Source organism: Prinia subflava, chromosome 21 (assembly GCF_021018805.1).
Source record: "Prinia subflava isolate CZ2003 ecotype Zambia chromosome 21, Cam_Psub_1.2, whole genome shotgun sequence".
Lineage (NCBI taxonomy): Eukaryota > Metazoa > Chordata > Aves > Passeriformes > Cisticolidae > Prinia > Prinia subflava.
The window spans coordinates 571,625-596,420 of record NC_086267.1 but is presented as its reverse complement, the minus strand read 5'-3'; the positions used below and the strand labels follow the sequence as shown (position 1 = coordinate 596,420).

The following is a 24,796-nucleotide window of genomic DNA, read 5'->3' as shown; positions in this document are numbered from 1 at the left end:
GTGCAGGACCGCACAATGCGGATGCGTCCTGCGAGAAACCCCTGAGAGGTCAAGCGGTTGAGGCAGAATTGGTGCTGGGTAGCTCGCCATTTAATTTCTCAAGGAAAAGGAGGAAAATAAAGAGTGCCGGCGACATCTGGGAAAAGGGGATTAGCTTGGTCCAGCTGAAGGATCTGGCTGGCTCGCTGGGAAGTAGTTGCTGGCGATGGTCTCGGTGTGGCTCCTGTCCAGCACCAGCCTGTAGTGGTCTTCCTCGGGCTGCAGGTGGCAAACGGTATCAGCAGCGCCAGCAATAAAGCAAAATTGGTAAAATGGGATAGAAATGGAGTAGGAATGGGCCATACCGCTGGCTCCCCGCTCTCATTCGAGGGGTTGCCCGGCCAAGTTTGGGCTATGGCAGGGCTGGAACCGCTGTGGGAAGAGATGGCGTTAAGGGTCGTTGTGTGCAGAACAATCACCCCTCTCTTGCACTCCGTGATCCCACTGATCAGAATCTCTGACACTGCTCAGAGATTCCCGAGGGATCCGCACCACGTGCCACCTTTGTTGTTCAAACTTTCCAGACAAACTTTATGTGGAAGATGTTATGAGCGCATGCAGCCCAAGCATGACCTGCCAAGGGTGGCAGAGCTGCGTGCCTGCATCACCTTCCTGTGCCCCACAGCACCTTCCTCTCCTCTGGGCACTGTCCCCGTACCTGTGGGCAGGTGGCTTTATTGAATGACAGGCTCTGGAATTTTCCAGCAGCCGTTCTCCTCATCCCAGATAGATTCACACCTGATCCCCTCCAGGTTGCTGTAGTTGCAGTCACACTGTGACACTAATTTTAAAGATTTTAGAAAAGCTCAGGTTACAGTTAACAATAGATGTTGCTGATTTAGCTGAAATGAACAGATAAGCTTAGCTGAAATCAGTCAAAAGTTAGAGGATGGTTAAAAGAAACCGGATTTAAGATAAGCTACCCTGGATTTAATAACTCATTGCTTGTCAAACAGAAAAGCTAATCAATACAACACAAGACCTCCTGTTTCCAGAACCCCACTGAAATAGTCCTGGAAAACAGGAATCAGGGAGTTCTACCATCCATCAACCACATCTGCATTGAAAAGGTTGAAAGTTTAGAACAAGGAAGACTCGTTTTACTTCCTCCTTTTGGTGACCACTCCTCACAAGAGGACTCCTGACCCATTTCAGGGAACAAACTCCGCATGCTTAATAGCCTTTGTGTCAATTAGCACACGAAGTGGAGAAGAGGAAGTGACAGGGGTATGAATATGCATTTACATTTTGTGTATTCAACATTTTTGTAAATAAAAGGCTTTGCAATTACCTGTGATCTTTGCAGTGTGCATGAGGGAGATATCCCACGTGCTGCCCAGTGTCGCAATAAACTTTCTAACTTTAACTCTTAGAGAGTTTTTGTCCATCACAGTTGGCTATCGATATTTGATCGATATTCATATTTTAATAAATCAGCACTGGACAAGGGACTGCACCTGACCCAGCAGCTGCTGGCAGAGCATCAGGTCTCGCTCCTGGTGCCGGATGGTGCTCAGGTAATCCATCTTTTCCAGCCCAAACTCCAACTCCAGCTCTTTGATCTTGGTCTCGGCAGCCCGGAGCTGGACACAAAACATCAGGATTATAAGGCAGAGAGACCAATGGATACTCTGAGTACAGGAATTTGCCAGGCAGAGAAAGACACTCAGGAAAGCTTCAATATTTGGAAAGATGTCTAATTTACGTACAAATTAGGATGAAATTTGTGTGGAGAGATTATTCCCTGTCTGTTTTAAATAAAGTTTTCTCATGTTTCTCCATAGGGATGATTTTTTAATGAACCTGAAGCTAATCTTACTGGTATGTTCTTGGAACTCTTGGAAGTTCCTAACTTCAGTTAAAAAGGTGTGATATTTCTTTGATAACTAAATACCCAAATAAAGCAAGTCCTTCATGTGCAGAACTAGGACTGTACACACAAATGTCAATTTTTTTGCAGACCCTCTGATTCTGCCACAGAATATCAGAGAAAAACTGATTTTCAAGTGTTTTGAAAACAAATATTTAAAATGTAAAAATTAAGAGCATTACTTTTATGTTTCATTTCTTGCCCCAAAAAGTGTGCTCAGAACTGGCAGGAACTGCAGCAGATCTGCAGGTCAGCAGAGGGAGTTGTATCCCCTCCCATCCAAACACTTCCTCCTCCTGCCAAGTGTCACACACCGAGCCTTTAAAACTGGTGGGGTTTGGGCTTCGAAGGCTTAATTCCCCACCTGAGGGCTGTTGCATCTGGGATTTCATAAAAGCTCACACAAACAGTGTGGTGTATGAAATACTGACAGAGCCAGAGTCATTCTCTAAACCTAAACCCTGTAACATAAAAGATGGGGATGTGGAGGAGGAAGGCGCTGCTCCCTCACCTTTTCCTGCACCTTGTCCAGCATCTTGCTCTTGGCTTGAACCTCCTCCTGGATGGAATCGGAGACATTGAGGAGAGCCTGCTCCCTGCTGTCCTCGCTGGATTCCTGCAGTGCAGCCACCAGCTGCAGCTCGCCTGTGTATTTCTCCCGGCACTTGTGCTTTTCCTTCAGGTCCTTGTTCTGAGCCTGTTGCCCCCGACCACCTGCTGCTCCAGCATCTGCAGCCTGGAGGAGGGGAACACTGAGCTCAGTGGGACTAAGAAGCAGCTTCACAGGCATGGAGGATGCACATTCTTCCATGGGTGACATTTGGGAAGACACAACAATTTGGGAATTATGATAAGATTTTCTGCCCTGAGTAATCATGGCAGATTCTGCTTACTATTAACAGTTTCTGTGATAAAAAGAATCCCAGAATGGTTTGGGTTAGGAAGGACCTTAAAGCCATCTCATCCCACCCCCTGCCATGGGCAGAGAACATCTTCCACTCTCCCAGGTTGCTCCAACACTGTCCAACCTGGCCTTGGACACTTGCAGGGATCATGGGGCAGCCACAGCTTCTCTGGGCAAAATACTCCACAAAGAGAAAGCATGTGTTACTCCAAGCACCTCAGTCAACAAGGATGTCCAGAAATCCATATCTGTGCTCACAAAATTCTCTTTAAAACCCTTGTTTTGTGTAATTTATATTTAAATTCTTATTGAAATAATCATCGACTATATAATTTTTCTTCAAAGATGCACAAAAGGTGCCAAAATTACACAGAGAATTATTTTAAATGGTGGATGTGGGAGTGTTAGAGCTGAAAGTCACAGTGTGGCTTTTCCATTTTGGGACCAGAGTTGATGGTTTATGTGACCTCAGCATTATTAATGGAGCACTGGCACAGGCCTGTGTTTGAAATCATACTCTGACATGGAAATAAAGCCATGCTCCAGAGCCATTCCTTTGTCTGCACACAATCTGGAGCAGAGCAGGTAGCTCAGGTTGGCCAGCACTAGCTCAAATGGACTGATAATGGCTTTACTGATAACAGCCTCTTAATTATCTCCAAACCCTCTGAAATGGCTCATTCTCCCCCAGACCTGACCTGCTGTTCTGCTGCACTGCTCCTGCCAGGCAACCTTCCCTTTCCTTTGCTTAATACACAATTGGATGCAAGGATTCAATCCTTGCTCTGCTGAGCTGCCCTGATGTGTAAAGCTTGAGCAGGTGGCTTTGAAATCCCCACACCTGTGGAACCAAACCCTCCTGCCCAATCTGCACAGAACCTGGATTTAACAATGTGATTAGAAGGGCATTTTCCCTTGTTTGTCACAAAAGGAATAGAATTCATTCCTGCAATGGGGCTAGTCCTGCAATAGGACTACTAACATTTGATATTAAATCCAAATGAAGAGTTTCTTTGGAGATCTCTCCATTAACAGACAGAATTGCTCACAAATTACAGACACTGCTGTTCTGCATTTCATAGCAGCTCCTTTTTGAGCCAGGAGAGACCCAACAGAGCAAGCACACACCATAAGAAAGCTGAAAGACTGGTTAAAACCCACAGAAGGACTGGTTAAAACCCACAGAACTGTTCAGAATCAGACTCTCTCACAGCATATCTTGGGTTGAGTTTTTCTAATTGTAATATAGTTCCACACAATCGAGTAAGTGAAAAATCAGCAGACTTTGCCTAAATTGTGTATTTCTGGAGCAGCCCAAGCCCCCACGCTGCTTCAGTATGTGGTGGTGTACTCTGGCAGAAGGAATTCTTTCAGGACAGCTCTCACACAGAGAAAATCTTGAGCCAGGTTGATTTTGAGATGGGCTGAGCATGAGTCTCGAGCCTGCATCCCTCATATCCCATCCATGTCCTCCAGGCCCTGACAGTGCCCCTGAAATAGGATTATTGGGAAATTTTGCTGTTAGTTCTGGATGATGTGCTGTGAACACTGTGAGATGCATGAGCTGGAGGCAAAAGTGGCCTCAGTGATGAGAAGAGTCCATCCATGAGCCACAGGACAGCTGCTGCCTTACCTGTAGAGACATGAGAGGGCTCCAAGTGCCCCTCAAGGACCTCTTTCACAAGGAAAAGGAGGCATCTCCAGAACCCGTGTGGGCGCTTAAGGCTCCCCTGCCTGCAGCTCCAGGCAGGATTTGTTATCAGGAGCACACACTTTTTGGCATCCACATTTCCTGACTTGAACATCTCCATTTTTCTCTCATAATTCTGGAGCTTGGCCTCACTGAGTGCCACAGGGAACAATTCTTCATCCACCCAAACAGGGCAAAGTTAGTTTTGGGGTAAAAATAGCCTGGAGGAGAGAAGGCTCCAGGCAGATCTTAGAGCTTCTCCTGGTGCCTAAAGGGGCTCCAAGAAAGCTGGAGAGGGGCTTTGGACAAAAGGCTGGAGTGCCAGGACAAGGGGGAATGGCTTCCCACTGCCAGAGCACAGGGTCAGATGGGATACTGGGAAGAAATCCTTCCCTGTGAGGGTGGGCAGGCCCTGGCACAGGGTGCCCAGAGCAGCTGTGGCTGCCCCTGCATCCCCGGCAGCATCCAAGGACAGGTTGGACAGGGCTTGCAGCAACCTGGGAGAGTGGAAGATGTCCCTGCCCACGGCAGGGAGTGGAATGAGATGAGCTTTAAGCTCCCCCCCACCTAAGCCAGTCCATAATTTTAACTCACATGTGTGTGGTTTGTGGTTGCACTGACAGCTGGAGCTCAGCAGCTGTGGTGTCATGCCAGAAGGCACCTGCTGCTGCCTGTGGGAGCTGCCCTGGGACAGCTGGCACAAGCAGGGATGTCACTGACCTGGCAAGCAGCAGCTGCTGGTCTGCAGGCGGGGAAATCCCCAGGGCAGTGCAAGCTCCTGCTGCGAAACCACTGCCCCTGCTCACCTCACCACTGTCTGTGACGGTCCCAAGTGCAGCAGCCTCTGTTTTCCTCTTGTGTCCTGGGCACAAGAGGAAAACAGAGGCTGTAGCTCTTGAAAGACACAGTGAGAGTCCTGGGGGAGATGAATCACAACATTACCCACTCAGGTTTGTTCACCCTGAGGGGAGAAGGAGCCTGGAGGGTACCTGGGCTGATGCTGGCTCTTCATGTGCTGCAGCAGTGTCTTCATATGAAGATGTGTGGTCAGCGGTCATTCCAGTCTGTCAGCTGAAAATAGGAAATTCCCACAATGTTGGCACTGAGCTGTGCAAAACTAGACATAAATCTGTGAAACCATCTCCCAAAGCCTTCACCCAAAGCTAGGAATGACATGTCTGAAAGGAAAAGGGCTGTCATTCACCTACTTCTGCTGGTGAGTAAAAACCATGAAAGACTGAGAGGGTGTATCAGGTAAGTATTGTAGATTGTACAGGGCTGGGATAGCCAGGCTCCAAAAATAATCCATTTCAGAGCCTGGGGATGCACAAGAGGGGAGGGGAGGAATATCTGCCTTGCAGCGAGAGATGGCGTGGATAATCCATCAGGAGAGCAAGTGCTGCAGCACATTTGCATAGAGAGGGAGAGACTGCGGCAGCCAGCCCAGCCTTGGGAATGAGAGTCCAGTGGGATGGGGACAGAGCAGTGACCTCTGCTCCAGAGACTGCCCAGTGCCCTCAGACAGGGGGATCTCTGCTACGTGAACAAAAAGCAGGCATTTCATTCAAAAATTAGGCTTTTCATTGCCTCAAGGCTTACAGGGTTGGGTCAGGGTCAGGCTGGTCCCAACAGGGAAAGAAGTCAGGGAAATAGGGAAGAGGACAAAGCTGGGACAGGGTCTTAAACCTGGTCCAGGAGAAGCAGAGTTCCTGCTCCTGCTGTGGATAAGGGTGTGTTGAGAGCAGGGACTGCTGCTGCCAGGCAGCACTTGCTGCAGTGGCAGCATTTGCTGGCTTTTAAAGGCCGCAGTGGCTGCCACCGATCTGAGTGCAAAAACAGTGCCTGCTCCTGAGGGAACCTGGCTTGGCTGCACAGCCTCCCCCTGCCTCTTCCACACCTGCTTCCTTCCTGAGGAGATCCTGGAGAACAGACACCTTGAGATCAAAGTCATCCCTCAGGCTGCTGATGTCCGTCCCAGGCGGGCAGGGATGCCTGCTCTGCTTGGTACTGGCCTGGAGCCAGGCCAGCCTCTTTTGGCACTCCTGCAAGGCACAGCAACAGTCTTGTGACTGTACCCAAGGTCACATCCAGGTCCATTCCAGGTCACACCTTATGCCCACCCCAATACAACTCCACCAGTATTCACTGACTTTTTCTGTGACTTGACACAGTAGTGATTGCTATTGATGAAAGTGACTGCTCAGCCCTGAAAACAGCTGCCTTTAGTGGTTGTGGTGCCCTGGAATGAACTTTCTAAAGAGTAATGGCAGAGTTTTGTTTCCCTCTGGCTCCTCATTCTTCCTCCTGGCTCTGTATTCCTCTTTTTCCTCATCTCTGTACTGTTCTTAACACCTTTGACTACTGCTTTCCTCAACTCTATTCCTCCCTTTTCTGACAATTTCACATGTAGTTCCTCCAAAAATTCTTCCTGGGAATCCATTCCAATTCATCCCCAGAGAGGTGGGAACAAGAGGTGGGTTATAATAAGGCCCATGGCCTCCATAACACATGGTCTGTTCATAGGAGAAGTCGAAGGATTACAAAATAGAGAAACAAATAGAAAAGTGCTCTGGAAAGGCTGGACCATATTTGTAATGATTACTAAGAAAAAAAGTTTTAGTCAAAGCCACTCTGGGATATCCCTTCCCAACTTACTTCTCTGATCAGCTGCTTCTCTGCTTCCAGATCCACCACGGGTTTGAGGCAGGGAGCTGGATTTGCTCCCAGGTGAGCAGCCTCAGCATGTAGAAGCCCTACAAAGCAAAACACAAATAAAAATCACTCAGAGTCACTGGGTGGGATTGTCTGCAGAATTCCTGGAAAGAGAACAAAGAAGCTGGGTACCAGGAAAGAACATGGCAACCCCTGTGCTCCTTCAAACTGCACTTGCTGCCAAACACGGCTGGCCTGGGGCTCCATAGGTGTGGGGAGAGAGGGAGCAGTTCCAGCTTCAGGGGAAAGACGGAAGCGAATGTAACTATATGGTATTTATAAGCACAAGTATCTCTTTCAAAGAAAAACAGGAGACTTGTTTCCAGGGCTATGCTACAGATTTGGGAGGCAAAAGACACTGGAAAGATGAAATGTGCAAGGAAATTACCTTCTTTATTCACAGCTCTTTCTGAAAGGGGGCAGAAAGGGGGAAAAAGTCATCCTACAGCCTTATTGCCCTGCTGAAAGTTGATTTTTTTAAAGGGCTAATTCTCCGTAGGTGATCAGCTCCCTAAAGACTGCTCTGCTCCATTTGCTCCTACATTTCCTAGTCCTGCTACAGAGGACAGAGCAAGTGTGCTGAGGCTGGGCTGAGTCCTCAAGCACTGCCATAAGGAGGGCAAAACTTCTCTTGTAATGTCAAAAATTCACATTGTAGGAGAACAGGGCTGAATATTTACTTTGAAAACTTATATACATATATTTAATAAAGAATTTTGTGGTATTATTTCTTTTGCAGCTCATTTTTGTTCTTCCAGCTGAAACGTCTCTTCTGCAACTGACCAAATTCTAGCCCACAATCACCAAAAATAACCAAGGATTTGAATCGTGTCAGCCATTGCTAACAGAATTTGTCACTATTGAAAACACTGGATTATTGAGGTGGTCTTTGCCAGTGGAATAAGGTCAATTTGGCAGCAGTGAAGGAAAACTCTGTAACCAGAATGGAGAACTCTTCCTCCAATAGGTAAGGGAAAAGTTGAGGTAAAATTTAGCTAACATTTTATGTTAGCTAACCCCATTTTTTGACATCTCTGCAGCCAGTAAAGGCTCTCATACCTGACAAGTCCCTCATGCCCATCTGTTCAGCCAGAATGGCCTTCAGCTTCTTAATATCCTCCTGGTACTCCCTCAGCAGGGCATCCTTGGGGTCCTCGTTGATGCAGGGCTTGTTCCTGATGCTCCTGGCTCGATTTGTGTAGCACAAGGTGCTGAGGCTTTCCTCATGGCTGTCATCAGCCGGAGACACGCACTTTCACTGCGTCCTTATCTTTCCCAGTCTCAGACAGAGCAAAGAAGGGGACACACATTCCTGGAACTGCTGTCCTAAGCGCTGGACCACACTCTTGGATGTCCACATCCCAAATATTCCATAAGATTGCAACCCAAATTCAAGCAAAGAGCTCCTTTAGCACTCCACGCACAGAAAGCATTGAGATTTTAACTGAACGCACCCTTTTCAAGGCAGACTTCCACAAATCCTGGCCTTCAAAAAAGACAGTTCTGTTTCACAGCTCTGGACAATAACTAAACATGAGCAATGAACAATCTGATGTATGAGGGAAAGCTGAAAGTTCACAGGTAAACACCAAAGCCTCCAAAATCTGTTGTCCCAGGATATTTCTGTTACAACAGATTGGTAACTGTGGAGTTCAATGTTTGCTGCTGAGCAAACTTGTTCTCTCCAGCTTGTTCTCATGTGTCAAGACGTGGGAGAACAGGGTAAAAACACATGGGGCTTAAACAGAGCACCCTCTCCTTGTCCTTTCTGAGTGCTGGGGTGAGTGGGCAGTCACAAAAGGTAGGTTTCTAACCCTTTCTCTTCTTCTTTTGGTTCATGTAAATGCTGCCAGGCAATCAAAAAGCTGTTTGGGTTCCTGCCAGTCCTTTTACCCACCGAGGCTGTTTGTTTCCAGCTCAAAGCTCATGGTTTAGTTCCTATGGTGTGAGAAGGTCCCCAGACTCCTACTAAAATGTCTGCAGCAGACTAAAGATATTCCTTGTCTAATTCCCTGTCAGCCCATTGGCCTGGGCTGATGGCAGAAGCACACAACATAAAGGAATAAAACAAATGCTAATCTAAATAAACATACTGTAAAAATAAGTAAGTATAAAAAATAAAAAAACTTTTTTAAAAAGATGTAAAATCTAAGTAAAAATACTAATGGGAACTTGCATGTTTCAAACATCTGCAGCCAAGGGCCCAGTATTCTTCATAACTCCTAAATGTGTTACTTAAAAAAAAGTAATTTTAGTCCCTTTAAAATATCAACTCTCCGTAAATTATTTTTTAATACAGGCTCATCCAGAGAAGAAGTTTGAACTCTTTATGAAGCCTAAAGATGACAACAGAAATACCAAATTCCTCAACTATTTCAGCCAATGCTCACACCAGCAGAACCATCCAGTTTATGGGGACTGGCCAGAGTCCTCAACTTTCTCCTCAAATATCCCATCTGTTTTTAAGTGCCAAAGCTGCAGGTGCCCCACCTGCCATCCCATTCCATGTCATGTTTTCAAAGCTTTAAATCAGAGACATTCAGGCTAGATTGAGAGCCCTGCACCAATCCTGAGCACAGAAGAGGAGTGCAAATACTTTCTCCCTGTTGGGATAAAGCTGGGATTTTACAGACCCACACAATGCATCCAGTGTCTGTGCTAATTGAGAAACTCCCCAAATCCCTCACTTACAGAGTGGAAAATGAGGTACTGTCATCAACATCTGGAACCACAGTTTTGGAAGACATTTTGTAACATTCCCCATGACTGAAACAGCTGAAGAAAACGAAGCCAAGCTGTTCCCAGCCGGGTCGAAGACAAGGCAGAGATTAATTCCTTTCTGCTCCCAGAAAAACCTTCTTGAGGTCCCTGTTCAGACCGAGAGGCAGCTCTTCCAGCTAAAGAAATGCCAGTAAGATGCTCACAAAAGGAAAATTAGTCATTAAAACTTTCTTAAAGGATTCTTTAATTCCATCTTTTAAAAATGTGCCCTATGATTAAGCTCAGTGAAGGAATTGTCAGGTGATATGACCTGATTGGTTTCATTTGGGAGGGACCCTAAGACCCATCTCATTCCACCCCTGCCATGGACAGGGACACCTTCCACTATTCCAGGGTGCTCCAAGGCCTGTCCAGCCTGGCCTTGGGCACTGCCAGGGATCCAGGGACAACCACAGCTGCTCTGGGCACCCTGTGCCAGGGCCTGCCCACCCTCATAGGGAAGAGGATTTTTCTCCTGGTCCCACAGTCATGTGGGATCTAAGGGTAGCTGTGGGATGATGAGTGAGCACACAGATCCTGTGCCCTGCTAGGCCCAAGGCGGGGCACCCAGGTAGCCACGGCAGTGCAGATTCCCATCCCAACAGGGAAGGTGCAGTGGGAGCGGGAACAGCCCTTGTTCACAAGGGTGAAGGGCACGGCTCTGTTCCTGCAGCCCGTGTCCATCAGCTGCTCACACTGGGCCACAGGCAGGGACAGCCCCTTCACTGACACCCCCTGCTGCAGCTGCTCCTTCAGCTGCCAACAGGACAACGCAGGGCAGGTCACAATAGGAGGCACTGAAACCATGGAAAATTACACTGGGAATGGCCCAGAAGCTTGAGGGCTACGTGAAATTAAACTGCAGTATGAGAAAAACACATCTGACTGCTACCAAAAAGCCTTATTTCTGAAGGAGGACTAAAACCACAGAAAAAAAGGGCTCAAAGAATTCAAGTTAAAAGTTGCTGATTGATTCAGACATCCCCCAGGCCATGAAGAACCCTGCTTCAAGCCACCCTCCACCTTCTCTATTATTAAGTTTCGTATTTTAAACAAGAATCAAAATACATCTCACCTATTATGGCAAAGGCTCTAAGATCTCCTCAGTCATAGGAAGCTTTTTTAATATCAAAGCACAGATACAATATTCCCAGATATTGTTCATGGTGCTTTGCTCAACTCTTTGCTCTGAGTGGGTGGCTTGAGCTCACTGAAACATTCCCAAAGTACCACCCGTCACACACAGGTGAACTGTCACCATTTTTCTCCAGATTAATTAATTTTAAATTAACAAAAAATCGTATTCAGAACCCTGGGTTGAGACAGATAATTAAATACCTAACAGCATCTTCTCAGTAATTATCAACCACACAGATGAAAAGTTTCATACAGAATGCTAATAAGCAATGGAAATATCCAAAATTTTGAGTTACCCATCAAACCTACATAAAAAATACAAAATAATCCAGAGATCTTTGCACTCCTACACCAGCCCCCTCCACACTGGGAATTTTAAATTATCTGAATTAATTTTCCACAGCTCTGTTATACCCCACATCTGCTAAGTTCATCACCAAAACTATCTTTATCATGTCATCTGGGATATCGAGATATGGTTGTCATGATGGAGCAAAAAAGACCACATTTGGCACTGTGACTTCCAAAGAGGAGGCTCAGATACTTCAGTCATGTTCACAAGAAATGATGTAAAATAGTGTTTGCTGTTAAAAAAATCCCACAGAACAGAGCAAAAGTGGATGAAAACTTAACTGGGTGGGATTTATCCTTGTTCCAAAGCTACAATGCCTGGATGAATCCAGGCAGTGCTCATATACTGTGACTGGTTTGTGCTACTGAGAACCCCTAGACTGGCCTGGCTCTGTCTGGGGGTGTTGCAGAGTCCCCAAGGAACACCTGATCAAGGACATGGCTGCAGTCACTGAGGTGAAAGAAAGGAATGAACAAAAATGGGGTTCTGGGGGGAATTGAGGGACTCAGAAGAATGCAGTGGGGCAGCCTGGGATTTGTTTCGGCAGGACACACTCCCTCCAGTACTCAGTGGAGGCAGCAACAGGCAGCGTGACAGAATTACCCTGGAAACAGCTCTCTGCCCAGCTCCTGCCCTCCCAGTGCCGACTGCGTCGCCATGGAAACCCGTGTCACCACCGATGTGGAACAAAGGATGGGAAACTGCAGCAAGAAGTCCCTTCTCCCACTCTCCCTCTGCAGGAGACAGGCAAAGCACGCTTGGCACACGGAGCAGAGAGCCTTTTAAGGCTTTTCTCCTTAAAGCCAGAAAGCTGTTAGAAATACCTGCCCTGTAAGGCAGTTTGGGTCTGTTGCCACCCCAGAGCATCCCAAGGTGCTACTGCCATGGTTTTATACACCAGGGAAGTCCTGCATGAAGTAAATTGGGACAGGAGATGTCTAGCTCCCTCCAGGAATACGTACAAAAGGATCTGCAAAGCCACCAAGAGGTAAATTTTATAAAGATCAGCCCCCTGATTAGGATTTTGGGAGAGTTTACCTCCTGTGGTCCTGTCAACATCACATGTGCTCCTATGGAGAGTAATATCTGCTGTGTGTTCCCTCAAAACGGATCAGCCTTTTTGGTTTAGGCAGATAAAGTGATCATCAATGGCTCTACTAGATCAGATTAAACATTCATAAGGCTCAGAATCCTCTTGCTTTAAAGACAAGCATGAGATGAAGAGGATGAGGAAGAAATTGCCCCATGAGCACTTTATTCCATCCTTGTCTAGTAAAGGATTTTCACAGAGCTGCTGCTGAGCTACCAGCCATTATCATGTGGGATACGCTGGACATGTCTCCAACTGCATTCTGTTCCTAAACTTTCACTAAAGTCCCTCAAAAGTCCCTCTTAGCTTCCATATTCCTCATGTAACTGGCACTCAAGCTTCTGACCGAGACCATTGTTGCACTTCTGTAAGTCATGGTAACACTCATCTGAGCTAATTAAAGCACTTAATTAAGGTCCATTGAGCCTGCCTCACCTCCAGCTTCTGCCTGGTGTCAGCTCCCAGAAGGTCTTGTATGTCCTCATTGTAGCTCTCCAGGTGGGAGGCTCTCAGCAGGAACTTGGCATTTTCAGCACACTGCACAGCACAGAGGATTTGGGTGAGGCTGCACAGCACAGGCAGCCTGGGGAGCCCCTCCCACAGCTGGGTGCCCACCACCCTTCAGCAACTCATCCAACCTGCCCTGGCAATTCATTCCAGGGGGAACCACTCAACACACTCACTGCAAGGGACTTCTGGTCCTTCCATGCTGTCTTGGGTTGAAAAATGCAACCAAAAAAGTGTATTCTATTTTCACCTGTTGAAACACATTGGGAGATGTTGTTCTTTATGTCTTGTAACTCTGGGGGGGAAGAGGGCAGATGCCTTCTGTTAATGGGACACCTGATAACACCAGATAAGGCAGTGCCTTCTTATCTCTTCCTGCACCCATCCTCCTCTGAGGGACATCCCCTGTGAATGGGCCATTTAAGGCCTCTCACATGACTGATACCATTACTCCATTCCATTTTGAGATGCTCCATCCAGTGGGAGGAGCCAAAGCCTTTCCACCGGGATTTTTACATTCTCCATTCCCAGGGGAGCTCCAGTTTTCCCTGACAGATACCTGTCTTGCCTAACCAAGACACACACCTCAAGTCCACAACGTCACCTGGGATGAGGGTGCAGTTCACCTGACTATGGACAGGCCTCAGCTTAACGATAAGAAGCAGTGCACCCCAAACCTGTCCCCATTCACACTTCATGCCATAAGCACTCAATTCTTGGGATGGGACACCAAAATCTTTTTAGCAAAAACTTATCAATGAGATCTCTTTCACACCTACCTGTACGCTCTCAAAGATGTGCTCAAATGCCCTGGGAATGATCCCTTTCTGTGAGGAAGGATCCACAGCTCCCTGCATGGTGAATGACTTCCCACTGCCAGTCTGGCTGTAGACAAAGATGGTGCCCTTGTAGCCTTCCACGACACCCTGGAAATGGGGGGAAACCAAAGAAAACAGCCGTCATCTTTTCCCAACTGGAAATGCATTGCCCAGATTCACTCCCACCTCCTAAAAGGTATTTTAAAGGAAGAGCTGGAAGTAAACACCAAATGGCTGCTTAATCTTCACATGCCATCAGAGTATAGCAATTACAAAATTAGCATATAAATCAATGTTTTTCTCTCAAAACAGAGATTCTTGAAACAATGCAGGTGTTGAAAAGCAGTTGACAACACCAACACTTAGAAAACCATAATATTTTTGTCATAGGGCACAAAAATCTTATGAGATTCAAAGAGACAACTAGAACAATAGTTGGTTGTGGGGTGGCCAAGGGGATGGTCTCTAGCTTTAAATAATTTTTGCTTGGCAAGCTGCTCGCTGTCACTTGTCCCTACTTCAGAGAAGTGCCATAGGAAGAAAAAAACCCCTGAATTTCTTGAGGTTTAAGTAAGAAAAAAAGAACCTATTATTCTAATATCTATTGTTTCTAGCCTTACTTGTTCTCATGATCAGGAACTTCCATCTTAAAACCATCAAGAGCCACTTAATCCATGTTACTTATTCTAACAAAACTTTTCTGGGGTGGGAGGTTGGTCTTTTTTTTGCTTAACAGGTTCATTTCTCACCTCAGCTGTTTTTTGTGCTGATCTGTTAACAAGGAAACAAAGGGATCCCCTATCCTTTTGCCTTTAAGCCAGGCTGAGGCTCCCCATCTTCTCTAAGGTTTCTCCCTTGACAGTAAAAATGTCCCTAAAATCATCTGTTTGATACCAGAGCAGCTGTGGAAGTGGAAGTGTCCAAGTGTCCCTGGAAGTGTCCAAGGCCAGGCTGGACAGGGCTTGGAGCAGCCTGGGAGAGTGGAACATGTCCCTGCCCGTGGCAGGGGGTGGGACAGGATGAGTCTTAATGTCCCTTCCCACCCAAACTAGTTGGGATTCTATGGTATAAACATCCACCTAAAACAATTAAATGTAACTTTCTCCTTGGTGCCCTGCTGGCTGCTAACAAAGTTTTGTTTCTTCCCAATTTCTCAGCCTGTTGCTGGGACACTGCCTGCTCTCCTCTGCTCCCCAGGTTTGTAGCTAAACGTCTTGAAGCAGTGGACAGGGCTTTCTGCCCATAAATAATAGAATCCCAAATGGTTTGGGTTGGGAGAGACCTTAAGTTCATCTCGTTGCACCACCCTGCCATGGGCAGCGACATCTTCCAGTATAGGGAAGGTCAAGTGGATCCTGCTTCACTTAGGGACCACTTGTAAAACTCCTCAGCCCCTGTCCCAGGCTATGTGTTAAAAGAATATCCTCAGCTGGAAGGAACCCACAAGGGTCAGAGTCCAACTCCTGGCCCTGCACGGACACCCCAACAATCCACCCTGTTCCTGAGAGCGTTGTCCAAATGCTCCTGGAGCTCTTTCGCTCATTATGCTGCCCAAAACTGCCCCCACCCCTGGCTGCGTGGGGCTTCCCCTGGGTCCCCGCTGACCTCCACGTGCAGGTAGGCAGTCTCGCTGTAGATGTGCTCGGTGCTCTGCTCCCCACCAGACGCCCCGTCGAAGGAGAACTGCTGGGGGGCTCTGCAGGTGCCGCAGGGTTCCGCAGGAGGCACCGGCCCCGTACCGTCCACGCCAACGACTGCCCAGCACCCCACGGCCACCTCACACCCGCTCAGCGGCCGGCAGCGCACAGCCACCTTCACCGCCTCTGCGGCCATCGCCCCGGCCAGCCCCACCCCGGGGTCAGCCCCCCACACACCGGGGTCAGCCCCACACACACCGGGTCAGCCCCACACACACCGGGTCAGCCCCACACAGGGGTCAGCCCCACACCGGGGTCAGCCCCACGCAGGGGTCAGCCCCACGCAGGGGTCAGCCCCACGCAGGGGTCAGCCACACGCAGGGGTCAGCCCCACACACACCGGGTCAGCCCCACACACACCGGGTCAGCCCCACACACACCGGGTCAGCCCCACGCAGGGGTCAGCCCCACACACACCGGGTCAGCCCCACACAGGGGTCAGCCCCACACACACCGGGTCAGCCCCACACACACCGGGTCAGCCCCACACAGGGGTCAGCCCCACGCAGGGGTCAGCCCCACACCGGGGTCAGCCCCACACAGGGGTCAGCCCCACCCCGGGTCAGCCCCACCCCGGGGTCAGCCCCACGCAGGGGTCAGCCCCACACACACCGGGGTCAGCCCCACACACACCGGGTCAGCCCCACCCCGGGGTCAGCCCCCCACACACCGGGGTCAGTGACACACACCAGGGTCAGCCCCACACATCTGGATCAGCCCTACACACTGGGGTCAGCCCTCGCCATAGGTTACCCCACCCATCCAGACCAGCCCCACATGTGCTCACTCCGCGGGACTGGGGGCACCAGGGACTGCAGAGAGGCTGGGGAAGCCTAACCCTGGGGATCTGCACCCATTGGAGGGGGGAAGCACTTACCCCTCACTAGGGCCACGCAGGGGAAGGACCCCTGAGCCAAGGAGGCTGGGGGAGAACGGGAAAGTATGCAGGGAAAGGGGGAAGCTGGGAACAAGTCTGAGGGGGAATTAGGGCAGGTCGGGGGGAGGAAACCTGAAGGAGAGGTTTGTGCGGGAAACCCTGAGGGGCAGCTGAAGGGCGGGAAACCCAAAGGTAACAAGCCCTGATGTAACTTGAGGGATCGAGACACACTCACTCTCAGCCCAGACTGTACAAAAGAAAACCTGAGGTAACCCTGCCGGTGCCGCGCCGGCCGGAGGCCACGCAGGGACCCCGGAGGCTGCGGGAGGCGGAGGCGGCCCTGCGCATGCGCGTGTAACAGCACGCGCTCTCCACAGCGATCGGCACCGCACCGGGAGGCCCCGCCCACTGTGTCACGTGACGGCCGCGGGCCGGGGGGCGCGCGTGTGCAAGGGGGTGCACGAGGACAGGTGTGCAAGGAGGGGCGCGCACGGACACAGGCGTGTGCAGGCGCACAGGGGCGCGAGTGCGCGATGGCAGCGGTACCCAGCTGTGCCCAGGCACGGCTGTGACCCCTGCGTGTGCAAGGAAGGGTGAGTGAACACGTGGGTGTGCAGCCTGCTGTGAGCACGAGTGCACCAGTGCAGCAGTGCGTGACGGTGCAAGAGCGGGAGCCCAGACGCGTGGTACACTCGTGTAAGTGTGTGAGCGCACGAGCGCATGGTGCATCATGCAAGAGTGCATGAGTGCAAGTTCATGGGGTGCCTGGGCCGGAGAGTGTGTGCACACGTGTGTGAGCCCACAGGTGTGCGGCGGGTCACGCCGTGGGTGAGTGTGAGCAGCCAGCAGAGCCGCGCTCCGGATGCACGAGAGCCTTTATTGCAGGAGGTGCCGGACAGCCTGGGCTGGGGGGTAAGGCAGGCGGCAGCGAGTTAAAGCTGGGGGTGTGGGGGGACAGCCGTGCACTGGGAGGGTCCCGGGCCTACCCTCGCTCGTGCTGCACCCCGATGGGGGCGGCGGGGGCCCAGGCGGCCTCCCCCGCCCCGGCGCTGGCCCCGCCGCCGGGGTCCCGGTCCTCGTAGCCGGGGTTGCAGCGGCCGGGGGCCAGGCGGCAGAAGCAGCCCCCCGGCGGCCCGGAGTAGTGGGCCAGGAGGGCGGCCACGCTGGCGAACTCGGCGTTGGAGTGCTGCCGTCGGGAGAGAGGGGAGAGGCAGAGGTGAGCCAGCTGCACAGGCTCTGCCCACGCACCCCTGCACCCCTGCACTGAGTGTGCCACGCATTAAATCCCTGTGTACAAGCACACCCACGCACCTCACACACCCCTGGGCTCTGCACCCATGGAGCCAAGGCACCCACGCACCAGGGCACAGGTGAAGGCGTGAGTCCAATGCAGCTGTGCATGCACCGCACCCCCAGATGGGGTACTGGGGCACTGTGTGTGCCAGATATTCCCAGATACACCCACAGATTGAAGGCACCCTGACCTGGCTGGTGGATCAAATCACACCAGTGCACTTGTGCATTAGTGCACCTGAAACTCAGTTGTGTTACACACCAAAGGGCAGATGCACCGGTGCACCCATGCCCAGGGGTACCTGTGTGCCATGCCCAGATGCACCTGTGCCCCAAGGTGCCCGTGGATCGATGTGCCCATGCACCCACACCCCTGTGTGCACCCACACCTGAGGCCACCTTGCCGCATCCTTGCACCAAGGCACCAGTGCAGCCATGCACAAGCACACCAAGTGCACTTACAGTGTGCATTAAATGCATGCACGCAGCAGTGCATCCCTGTCCTGGCACACCAACACGCTGGTACATCAAGGCACAAATGCACTTACACCCGCATACACCCATGCATGGATGATCCAAGCACACACGGAGTATTGAGTGTGTACACACTGGTGTGTCCATGCATGGGAACACCAAATGCGCTTATGCAGCACAGCCACGCACTGAGGCACAACACAGCAGTACCACATGCACTTGCAGCCCGGTGCACCCACGCGTAGACACATCCAGTGCGCTTGCCCCGCTGCAGCCCCCGTGCCCTCATGCACCGAGCACCCCCTCAGCCCCGCACCCACCTCCACGCAGAACCGGCCCTGGTGTGTCCTGGCCAGGCTGTAGGACACGACGCCGCAGGGCGCCCGCACCCACAGGCACCAGCGCTTGGGCAGCCCGGGCTCGGGGCGCAGCAGGAAGGCGCCGGGTACGTCCCGCCGCAGCAGCGCGACCCCGGCGGCCCTGGGGACGAGACACCGGTGGGGCAGGGCCGGGGACGGGGCAGAGGCGGGGATGGGGCAGGGTCCGGGGATGGGGCAAGGCTGGGGATGGGGCAGGCCCGGCGGTGGGGCAGGGCTGTGGGGCAGGGCTGGCGGTGGGGCAGGGTCCGGGGATGGGGCAGGGCTGTGGGGCAGGGTCCGGGGATGGGGCAGGCCCGGCGGGGATGGGGCAGGCCCGGCGGTGGGGCAGGGCTATGGGGCAGGGCCGGGGGTAGCGAGGATATCGAGTGCTCGCAGCCACGCTCTCACCTGGCGATGCCGGCGAAGGCCCACACGCTCTCGGCGAGGACGCCCTCGTTTTCGGGAAGGAAGGCCAAGCTCCTCGCCCCTTTGCTTTCCCCTCCCGCGGCCGCTGTGGGAGCCCGTGAATCCCCTCTTGCCCCCAGACACTCGTGGTGCTGCGTGTCCCCGCACCTCGGTTTCCCCCGGCACTCACCGGCGTCGCGGGGCTGCTGGTGGAGCTGTCCCTCGGCCCCGCAGTCCCGGTAGGCTCCCGAGCGCAGCACTTTGCTCCGAATGGCCTTCTTGCGCACCAGCACCGGCGAGCAGTAGGGATTCCCCGGGCGCCAGGCTCTGCCCTCTGCCTCCGGCCGCCGGTCCTGAGGATGGACTGGCTGTGAGTGTGGCCCGGGGGCTCTGGCCGTGGGGAATGTCAGGCGAAATATCACACAGAAAAATGCCTTCCAAAGGGCGCGACACCAAAAAAAAAAGCCGTGCAAAACACTGTGCATGGAAAAAAAAAAAAAAAAAAAAAAAAAAAAAAAAAAAAAAAAAAAAAAAAAAAAAAAGGGTGTAAAAATACCTTGGGGAAAATGCAATGTAAAAAATGCTGTGCAAAATGTGATGTCAGAGGAAATGCCATGCAGAACACCACAGTAAAATGCCATGCAAAAAATCACCATGCTGTGCAAAAACAGTGCAAAAAGAGCTATGAAGAGCATTTTTAATGTGTAGACATTTCTTGAAGAAATGCCAGACCAAAACAGCCATGCAATCCACCCTGCAAAAAGTGCCATGTAAAAAAAGTTATGAGGAACATATAAAAAAAGTTATATAAAAACACATCATAGAAAGAAAGTGCTGTGCAAAAACGCCAAGGAAGAAATGCACTCTAAAACGTCCTGCAAAATCGCTGTGCAAATAATAGCTGTGCAAATTGTCTGATGCCAAATGCCAGGCAAGAAAGGCCGTTTAAAACAGGCTGTGCAAAGCAGCGTGTGGGGCCGTGCAGGATGGGCCCTGCAAAGCATCACCCTCAAAATAGGCGTGCGAGAAAAGGTTGTGCAAAACATTGCACACACACCACTGTGCAGAGAAAGGCTGCACAAAGGGGAAATGCAAGGAAACACCATGCAAGACACCGGGTAAGGATGTGTGGTGTGACAAGGTGTTGCTCAAAATGTGAGGAAAGGCTGCACAAGAGCTGCCTGGGAGCACACTGTGCAAAAAACCCCCTCTGCTAAAAGGACTGTGCACAGACTGCTGTGAAAGAAACCGGGCGGTCCTGTGTGGGGCCAGGAGCTGGACTTTGATGATCTTGTGGGTCCTTTCCAGCTCAGAATATTCTGTGAAACACCGTGCAAAGAAAAGGCCACGGAGGAAAAGCCATGCGAGACCCTGTGCACAAACGGGCAGTGCCGAAGCACTCGTGCCAGGTGCCGAGCAAAGAAACACCGTGTGAGAATGCCGGGTGTGACAACACCTCACACAGACCAGCAAAGGAGCAGCAGCCGGGGGAGGGCAGGGCAGGGCCACCTACCCCAGTGCCCAGCGGGCCGAGGACGCTGGTCGCGGGCAGGCGCCGGAAGGACACGAGGGCGTTGACGTTTTGTGACACCTCCTCGGGGTTGAGGGGCTCCCGCAGCACCCCCGGCCCCGGGAGATCCCCCTCCCCCGCCTGCTCCTCGGGGTGTGCCAGGAGGTAAGAGAGCTGGAAGGAGCGGCAGAGCAGGAGGTGCAGGGTCTGGACCTGGGGGAGGTGAAAGACGCTGCGTGCAAATATTAAAAATAATAATATTGACGGTGTTTAGGGGGCTGGGGGGGGTTGGGCCACCACCTCTCCCGGGAGCCCCACGAAGAGGTGGCAGAAGAGGCTGCTGGGGGGGCTCTGGGGGTTGCGGGCCACGAAGGCGAACTGGCGGTCGGGGAGGCTGCAGGTGCTGTACAGGATCCGGCGCAGCGCGTGTGCCATCAGCAGCGTCTGCGGGACGGGGAGAGGGTCAGGGGCACCCAGCAACCCTGGGCCCCCGCAGGGACACCTCTGTTTGCACACACAAAACGGCTTCTCAAGAGAAAAGCAATGCTCAGAGAGGTAGAGCTCCCCCCCCACCAGCACCTTTCCAGCAGAGCGTTGACACCTCCCCAGCATCCCTGACCCCCTCAGCACCCCTCACCTCTCCTCCCAGCATTCCTGGCCCTCCTCCCCAGCACCCCTGACCTGCCAACCCCAGCAACCCTGACTCCTCAGACCCTGACCCGCCTCCCCAGCACCCCTGGGCCCCCCACCAGGCCACAACACCCCTGACCCCTCCCAGCATCCCTGACCCCCCTCTCCAGCAACACTGATCCTCCTCCCCCGCACCCCTGACCCTCCCAACACCCCTGCAACACCCCTGACCCCCCTACTCAGCCCCCCTGAGCCTCAGCACCCCTTCCCCATCCCCCTTGATGCCCCCAGCCCCCTACCTCCCCATCAGCACCAAGGACCTTCAGCCCCTGCAAGCTGAACCTCAGCAGCACCGACCTCCTCCTGGGACAGTCCTGTCCGGGGGAGATGTGGCACTGGGGGTCTGTGCTGTGCCCCCTGTGGGTGCCCCAATTATTTGGGGTTCCCTGTGTTTCCCAGCAAGGGGAGCAGTGGCAGATCCTGACCTTCAGTGCCCGCAGCTGCTCCTCCAGCTGCCCTGCTCGCTGCTGCAGGTCCAGCTCCTCCACCATGAAGGATCCCACGTACTGGGGGGGCAAAACCCCCACCGTGTCAGCAACAACACCCATGATGCCCCCCCAAGGCAACAGGCCCACGCTGAGATGATGGTTTAGGGAGTCATGAGGGTGCAACAGCACCCATATCTCATCTCGGGGTGTCACCCCCCCGCCCCCCCCCATGGGTAAGTCACCTCTGCTGGCTTGGTGACAGACCGGGCTCGCTGCTGGGGGGCTGCAGGGTCTGGCCCCCGCCCATTGCCCGGCTTCTTCTTCATGGCAGCAAGTTTGGGTGTGAAGGCTGGATCAGGATGGGGTTAAGAACCCCAATGCCACATCTGAGTTATCCGGAGCCCTCCAGGGTGATGGTGCTGGAGGAAGCACGGGGAGCCTGGGTCCGGCCCCCGGTCTCTGTCCCTGTGAGGAGGGAGGGGACAGACACAACCTGCCCCCACTGTCCCCTGTTTCCAGTGCGCTGAGCCCTGGGAGGTGCTGCAGTCCCTGCATGGAGCTCCCCAAGTTCTGACGCCAATGCAGATGTCCCCCAGGTCCTGGGCCCAGTAAAATGGTCCCAACCCCAACACAAGGGTTCCCCATCCTGACTACTTAGGTGATGTGAGGGTCCCCATCGTCTGCTCCTGAGCTCCAGCTGAGGGTCCCATGTCCCCACTCCAAGCAGCAGACAGGCAGTCCCCCATGTCCTGACCCCAACGGTGATGTCAGGGTCCCCGAACCCCCACCCCAAAAGTGATGGATGCAGTGCCCAAATTCCATCCCCAAATGAAACCCAAGCAATCCCTGCACACAGAACATACACTCTGGACCCCAAGTGAGGTGTATGCAGTCCCATATCCTGAACTCCAACAAGGTTTTGAGATCCTCCCACATCCCCCCCCTCCCATCCACCATCACACTTCCCACTGGCCACGCAGCAGCACCGAGACCCCCCAGGGCTCTCCAGAGGTGATCCCAAAACACCAGCAATGAAGGCCACAGATTTGGGGGTGCCTTTTGGTCCAGAACAGTCATGGAAGAATGCTCCGGACCCTTGTCCAGCCATCCAAAAGGGGCTGGTGTTCCACAGCCCTCGGCCGAGCTGAGACCGGCGCAACTCGTGTCACAGAGGCGCCGCCGCAGCCGCCTGGCTGCGTGAAAGGGGGAGGGGGTCCCGCTGCCCCAGGTGCATCCTAATGGTGGGAGGGGTCCCTGCGGTGCCGGCTCCCCGTCACTAGCTCAGGTTGGCCCCTCTCCTTCCCGGCACAATTTGGGGGTCTCCCCCCTCCCCCAGCCAATCCGCGGACAGGCAGCCCCCAAGCCCCGCCCCCCTTCCCTACGCTTCATTTCTCAAAGGAGCCCCCAGCCCACCGGCCACCCTGGGGGTCCCCAAGGGAGGGATGCTGACCCCCCCAGTCTGGGTGATGTGTGACACCCGGCACCGAGCATCCCCTGGGACCCGCATCCCGCTGAATCCCCCCGGCTCACGGGCAGCTCCCGCTTGGATGGCTCCAGAGAAGCGCAGGTGAAAAATTCCCGCTGCTCCGGCTCTCGGCCCCCGCCGATGGTTTTTCCTTCGCCGGCGGCTTCTCCGGCAGCTCCGGCCGTGGCGCGGGGATGCTCGACCCGTGGGTATCAGGCCCTCGCCGGCAGCCAGGCCCCGGCGAGCCCGAGCCCACGGAGCCCACGGCGGGCACGGGGCAGGCAGCAAACTCCCATTTCCTGCCTCCGATCTGCCCGCGATGAATCACAGCAATTTTCCTCCTCGGTTCTCTCCGTTTCTTGGAAGCGACGGCGAGCAGGAACGCTCGCTCGGGATTTTGGAAAACGCGGCGGCAACTGATTTTCTCTGCGTCTTTTCCCGTCTCCTCCGGCGTGCCCAGCGGAGCAGCGATTTCTAACCCTGACACTACACACGTGGTTTCTCACTCGCCACCCCCTGCCCTGATGCTCAGACCCTTTTCCTCCAAATTTCTACATTCCCTGCAGAGTTTTGCCCACTGCTGCCTGCTTCTGCTGTGAAAAAAAAAAAAAAAAATGAAGAGGGGTGGCACTGCAGAGCAACCACGTACCCAGAGCTTCCCTCACACCCTCCGGGCCAGCCGAAGGAAGCTGCCCCCAGTCCCAGGGATGAACAAGCTTGGCTCCTGGAATGGGAAAGCAGCAGTCTGGGGAGGAGATGGGGTGTAACCCTCGGCGCTGCATCCAAAAATTCCTGTCTCGTGCCCCAGCAATTCCGAGAAGGGTCTGACCGGCAGCATTCAACCCTGGGGTCACCGCCAGCACCAGCTGCTTCCAGACAGCGCGAGCTGCGATGGCAGAGCCACCCGATCATCAATAGCAGAGAAACCGTGGAAAAGAAGGAAAAAAATAGGACAGATGGGACTGAAGAAAAAACATGACGGAGCCCAGTCTGGCCAGGAAGCGGAGACTGGGGAAGACTGAGCGGCAGAGCTGGCACAAACCCCCCAGAAGGTGTTTGCTCTGCTGGCAATGAAGACTTTCCCATTCAATCCGTGTCACTGCTCCTGGGAAGAAAGGATCATTCCTTTGGATTAAATACAACCAACTCTGTGACCTTTTTTTGGATCAGTGTGCAGAAATCACTTCAAACCACAGCCAGAGTCTAGTGAGGACCAAGGTTTTGGCACAACTCTGAATTCAAGGTGCTTCTGCTTGGATGTGAGAAATCTGTGTCATCCAGAGCAGTGTTTTAAAAAATACCCATAAGATTACTGGTGCAGGGATGCCATTGGGAAGAGGGAGGTTGAAAAATGCCCCAGCACGTGGGTGAAGACTCCTTGTCCCCATAAACACGCTAGTACTAAGAAGTTTCTCCGATTCATCTCACCACAATGCCAACAAACCCTATAGCTTCGGTACAAGCAGCCCCAGGAACATGCCATTGACTAATGTTTCTAATTGCTTTACATCCCTGTGGATCACTCTTTGATCAGAGCTTTCACTCTGTTTCCCATCAGCTGTGATTTTTAACCTGCTGTTTGTACCCTTCTTACAGGGTTGGGAACAATTTAGGCCATTTCTATAGGAATTTTTTAACTCCCAGTTAGAGGTAGCACACTGAGACAGCAGCTGAAAAGAATAAATTCAATGAAGCTGTTTTCTCCCTTTCTGTGTAATT

At 52.5% G+C, this 24,796-nt stretch overlaps 2 protein-coding genes across 4 annotated transcripts; both read right to left on the bottom strand.

The window, feature by feature from the left end:
• Window positions 1-4: 4 nt before the first annotated feature.
• On the bottom strand, window positions 5-16,118 carry KIF17 (kinesin family member 17). Its single transcript, XM_063417575.1, is given in 15 exon segments — window positions 5-258; window positions 345-376; window positions 379-411; window positions 698-820; window positions 1,475-1,622; window positions 2,421-2,611; window positions 2,614-2,645; window positions 5,224-5,419; window positions 6,401-6,545; window positions 7,159-7,256; window positions 8,275-8,467; window positions 10,477-10,731; window positions 12,990-13,091; window positions 13,841-13,987; window positions 15,485-16,118. Coding segments are annotated over 15 exon segments (2,031 nt in total). The 5' UTR covers window positions 15,713-16,118; the 3' UTR covers window positions 5-150.
• Window positions 16,119-17,224: 1,106 nt separating this feature from the next.
• SH2D5 (SH2 domain containing 5) lies at window positions 17,225-24,183 on the bottom strand. 3 transcript variants are annotated; one of them, XM_063417015.1, is made up of 10 exons: window positions 23,143-24,183; window positions 21,855-22,077; window positions 21,610-21,690; window positions 21,424-21,498; window positions 20,795-20,938; window positions 20,498-20,707; window positions 19,175-19,461; window positions 18,988-19,090; window positions 18,541-18,700; window positions 17,225-17,639 (listed from the first exon to the last, which is right to left on the bottom strand). In XM_063417015.1, the coding sequence occupies exons 2-10, from the start codon at window positions 21,936-21,938 to the stop codon at window positions 17,386-17,388; spliced, it is 1,398 nt and encodes a 465-aa protein (XP_063273085.1). In that variant the 5' UTR covers window positions 21,939-22,077; window positions 23,143-24,183; the 3' UTR covers window positions 17,225-17,385. The 3 variants fall into 3 exon arrangements, with proteins under 3 accessions (XP_063273085.1, XP_063273088.1, XP_063273086.1); XM_063417018.1 differs by having other exon boundaries at window positions 19,175-19,337; XM_063417016.1 differs by having other exon boundaries at window positions 18,988-19,337; window positions 23,143-24,180.
• Window positions 24,184-24,796: the final 613 nt, after the last annotated feature.